The following is a 5,930-nucleotide window of genomic DNA, read 5'->3' as shown; positions in this document are numbered from 1 at the left end:
TATAAAGTTAAATTTCTGAGTTATTTAAAACAAATTCCTTTCAGGTCTAATTTATTAATTTTTTTAATTATATATTTTGTCACATTTGTTATTTAATTGGCATAATTTAGTATTTATGTCTTTTTTCTTTCACTCCTATTGTTTATGTAAATATTCTTAGAATAATGTGATTAAGAAATACAGTATTTTATTTGTTATACAAATTTTTACACGTATAGACAAAAATAATTTTAAAAAAATATTAAAATTGGTTCTTATATATTTTTATTAAATTGTCATACTATCTATTTGATTACAAAAAAAATTATCCCGTGTGATATCCTATATTATGTACATCTCTAATGTTATAATATGGATTACGTAAATTTTGTGCATAATTATATACACTATTAAACTCATAATTTATATTACTTCTAGTATACTTTTTATTAGAAAACCTATTACGGATCCAACTTCCTATGGGTGTAAACTTAGATATAAATATATATTACATAAAATACTTAATATATTTAATTATAATTGATAGATATATAGAGAAAGTTATAAACAAATATATATAGTTTATATAAATTAATGGGCCTCCTATTTACTTTATGTAAAAATCCATAAATCATACATATAGCTGAGATCCCCAGAAGTATACCAACTCCCTTTTTCAAAGGAATAAAGCTATTATAAGTTGATTGTAAAACGTTAACTGTTTGTGTTCCTTCTAAAGACAATCCAGAATGTGGCGTTTCGTGTTTAGATATGGTTTCCTCTGTTGGTGCAATTTTGTGCAATTCTATTCTTTGATGTTCTTCTAATAACCTTTTTTTCTCCATTTCCAGCTCACATTCAAATTCAATTAAAAGTTTATTTGGATCACATTCTTTATATTTAGTTTGAAATTCTGTACAGAAATGCGTCTCATCTGATTTACATCTACGATCAAAATAATTATATGGTGAAGCTTTGTTTCTAATGTATGAACAGAATCCCCTATGACTTTTTTTTATTTTAGACATACCTTTAAGGTACTTATAATTAACATAATATTCATATACATCCTTCCTCTCTCTCCAGTCACGAAGACCAAGAATACTTATGAGAGGATTACATGCTTCTTGATAAGCTTTCTTTAATTCATTTAAAGTAAAATCATTCCATATGTATGCAATATCTGCAAAAGCATCTTTCACATATGAATCACCCTTATAACCCACAAATATACTTAATTTAGTGGCTAACCAATAATTTAAAAGTTCGCATATATCATAGGTGTCACTCTTATCTAAATATTCTGCATTAGATTTTAAATATTTTAAAAGCTTTAAACAGGTGTTTCTAACACCCATTCCATATTTTGTGTTACTTAAGGATTTACATCTATCATAAAACTCACTTAAATTTTTTGCATTTTCTATTTTGTCGTAGAAATTTTCTGAAGTTAAATCTAACCCATAATATACAGCTAATTCCTAATTAAAAAAAAACAAATTAAAAGAAAATAAATATATTACCTAAAAAAGTTACATCAAATGTTTTATATACTAGATTTAACATTTAATAAATGCAAAAAAAAAAATAATCATAATTGATTAATATTACATCAAATTGTTTCCGTGATTCTTCATTAAAAAATATCATTTGATATACATTAAATTATGATTTTTTAAAGATATACCATTTACAAAAAAAAAATTTTCTCATTAAGGAAAAAATTCTCTAACTAATACATTTAATGTTCTTTTATGTTGTGTAATTCATTGATTTTTTAGGGGTACATTTAGGGTTTATGGGTTTAGTTTTTATGTTTTCTGTGCTCAGTTTTTGTGGCTTCTATTTTATGGTTTAGATTTTATATTTAGGGTACATTTTTCAAGCTTTGTGGATTTCTTCTTTAGTTTATCTTTAAATTTATTGTTTCTATAAGTAATTTGGAGTCTTTTTTTTTTCGGCGGGGGGGGTCTCTAGTATTTATAATATTTCTTATATACAGAAACTATTTATATATTTAAAATTTTATTCATAACATATTATAGGATGTAATTGTAGTATAATATTAATGATTATGATATTTTCAATTATACATGTGTCTACATATATATTTGATGATCATTATGTTCAGATTACCATTATAGAAAACATTTCAATGTTAATAATAGAGTTTATGTTATTATTATTTAGTTTTTTTTCACATTTACATATATTAGAAGGTATATTAATTACTTTAAAATTATAATTATTTTATTGAATAAATTAAAATACGAAAAAAGGTTGTAATTGTGGGTAGACAGGTTTGTTTTATAATTCGTCTCTTTATTATTAGAATGAAGACAGATTTGTATATGTTTCATATATATTACTTTTTTTTATGCAATACATATAGCTAAATTATATTTTTCCCATATTTCGTAATTAATTGTTTGTGTTCAATATAAAATTAGAAATTTTATGTACTTAAGAATACTTGGTTAATAACAATTAAACGAAAATCTTTATTTCTATGTAGATATATATTGTATAATTTCTCAATGCTTCTGGCACATATCGCTTATTTTGTACCTATAATACTGAGGTAGAACTATATAAGAATATTAATACATAAATATTTTGCATGAGAAGTTTTATTAAATTTATAAGATATATATTATATTTTTTAAAATACATCTTGAATGTATAGTTTTTGTGTTTATAAATTATAAAATCATATGAATTATTTCATATGAATAATAATTTTCACATAATGTATGATCAATTATAATTAATAACTTTTTTTTACCCTAATTCAGGTTTATTTTATATTTCAGCCATTTAATTTTATCAGAAAAATATTTTTATTACACCATAATATTGTAATTACTACTAATATGCGTGATCACAACAAAGATAATATATTTTATATTTCATTCAATTTTTTTCTTTTGTATTTTGCAATTATTCATTCCATTACAAATTCGATAAAAGTAATATTTTAATGAAAATTTATATAATTATTATTTGACATAATAAGAAAATATTATACAAATAAAATTTCCATTTTTTATTCGTTATAATTAATATAGAGCATAGTAAAATGAAATCTGAAAAAATACAACAAGTTTATCAAAATATATGTATTACTTAATGTACAAAAACCGTACTGCAAATAGTATATTATGATAATACACAAAAGGATATAATTATATTATCATATGCCTACTTTAATAAAATATATTATATTTATATCTCCTTGAGATAATGTATTTAATACAAAATTTTTTCTCTATATTTTCATTGATGTAATTATGTACAAAACCTATATAAAATATTTTAAATATATTACTTTCATAGAGTTTTAAAATGTATCTTAAATTATATACCAAAATATCATACGTATACATATGATAAAGATATTCACTAATTTTTTTGGACAAGAATTTACGAAATGCAATATTTTATACATTCAACCTAAGAATTCCTATTCCTGAAAGAAGTATAACCTTTTTTTTTTGTTACATTACGCCTGTATCAAGGATACACTTTTGTAATTTATTATTTTGAAAAAAATACAAAAAAATAAGAAGCAAAAGAATTTTATATTAATATATTTTTAAAGACATATCATATTATAAAATGATATATAAGTTGTTTATAAAATATTTCTATAAAAAATATAAAATAACAATAAATATTTAATAAATAATATGCATTGTATATATAGTACTTCCATAAGTTAGTTCACATAATTATAAATTTATATTTGTTCCAATATTTGCTGGACAATTAAATGCTTCTTAGTGTTGTTAACAATGAATTTCATTCCTTTTTTATGGTATGCCTAATAATCATTGTCTTTACTACATAAACATATATATAATTTAATTTTACATACCACATACTATGTAAAGTATGTATAATAAAATTTTATTAAATATAGTGTATGTGGATGATTTATTATTACACTCATGTACACATTCATTATTGAAATACTGTTGTGGATCTTTTTTGACGTATAAAATATAACTATAATCTTTTTATAATTAAATTATTATATTTTAACAATATAATTATAGTAAAGAACATTTATTATTGACAATTTTTCTAAGTATTATGACTGTTATATTTATTCATTTGTTAAAAACATATGTAAAAAAAAAAATTACAATTATTTTTTCTAATGCACCAAATTAGACATATTTATTCTTAAAATATAAGAAAACAATTATTTTTCCATTTATCAGATACATATGTAACAAAGTAATATTTAAGTAGAACTAGTGATATTTATAAGGGTATAATAAAATTGGAATTATTTTGGTAACGCTTTTTCAAAAACGTTATCATATATATAAACACATTAATGTTCCATTTGAATAGAATATTATTACTAAACAAGTAATAATAATAATAATATATTTTCGATACTGGTAGGATCAAATAATTGTATGTATATATTTACCTTAATAAAAAATTTTATAAAATTGCAGTGCTATTATTGTAATAATAAAATTTATGTATTAAATTGAAGAAAATATATGCTGTACATATAAAAGCAATATAAGAAAACATAATATAAAATTGAATTATATATATATATTAATATGGAATGCATAAATATTGAGAATAATATATTTTATATAACCCCCTATTAAAATATGTATTATGACATTATTATTCATGTAATATCACTAGTATTATTATAAAAAACTATGGGCTATTTATATAAAAATTTAAATATTTAGAATAATAAGATATGGTAGATTCTTGTCACCTTTTTTTAAAATATTATTTCTAAGCACTTTTATGAGAATATTAATAATCCTGGATAATGATAATAAAGAAGTTATTAGACGTCAATAAAAAATTCATTGTGTTCGTATAGTTTATTATAGAGAAATATTTTGACTCACGTATAATATCAGGAAATATAAGAATAAAAGCAAGATAAATGTCTTTTAATGTTACATATTTTATTTTAATATACATTATTGTTCATAAAATCATATTATTTTAATTAAAAATTTCTTATATACCTATTTCAAAATAACTAGTTATAATTTTAAAAGCGCATTGGCGTCATATCTCAAGTAATTTATTATTTTCATTAACTTCATTTGATTGATTTTATTTATTATTATGGTAATTGTCTTTATTTCATTCTCCATAAGATTTATGAATTAAACTTTTTTCATTTGCTTATGTTTAATTTTTTTATATGTTAGCATAGTTCATATTCACAACAAATATCTGTATCTGATAAATATTTGATACATTAATTATGTAACAATTTTCTACTAATTTACTCTTTCTTAAAATAAAAATACATAAGACTATTTTCGAATATTTATAATAGTACAGATTAAAATTATACATATGCTGGTCTGCAATATTAAGGTTTCTATAAAAAATTAAAAATATAATAAGATAATATATACTTATCATCGTAATTTTATATCATATGTATGGTAATGTTATATAAGGAAAAAAATATAAGTAATTTTAAATACTTTGCTAAAATTAAAGAAAATAATAAGTTCTTCTATGCTGATATTCAATAGTTTGTTTATGCATTCATTAAATAAATCATTAACTACATTAACGTATTTAATATATTAAAAAAATATCTAATAAATTGAAATAATATATTCAAGAATAGATAAAATTTTTTTATTGAAATATGTAAAACGTTTCGTATATTAACAAATATATCATACATAATATAAAATTAAATCACTATATTCATGCTATAAGAGCATACACTTGGATATATGAGATAAAAATGTAGATTCGTTATATTTAAGAACTAACTAAATAAAATATGTACAATACAATAAATAGAATTATATATATATACATATATATATATATTATTTATTATTTTTCTGAAAAAGGACCCTACAAATATACTATATTCTTATGTATTTTTTATTTTCTAAAATTCTAATCCACAACAAGCTTTAAGAAGT

The 5,930-nt window shown here is 20.3% G+C and overlaps 1 protein-coding gene across 1 annotated transcript; it reads right to left on the bottom strand.

Annotated features, from left to right (window-relative positions):
- Window positions 1-304: 304 nt before the first annotated feature.
- PGO_000720 (variable surface protein) lies at window positions 305-1,629 on the bottom strand (the record flags this gene model as incomplete). Its single annotated transcript, XM_028690824.1, has 3 exons — window positions 305-469; window positions 549-1,460; window positions 1,591-1,629. The coding sequence occupies 3 exons, from the start codon at window positions 1,627-1,629 to the stop codon at window positions 305-307; spliced, it is 1,116 nt and encodes a 371-aa protein (XP_028546625.1).
- Between the last annotated feature and the right edge of the window lie 4,301 nt (window positions 1,630-5,930).

This window comes from Plasmodium gonderi (genome assembly GCF_002157705.1).
Source record: "Plasmodium gonderi DNA, contig: Pgo-contig_63, whole genome shotgun sequence".
Taxonomy (NCBI): domain Eukaryota; phylum Apicomplexa; class Aconoidasida; order Haemosporida; family Plasmodiidae; genus Plasmodium; species Plasmodium gonderi.
Note: the sequence above shows the minus strand (reverse complement) of the source record. Positions and strands in the feature narration are given on the sequence as shown.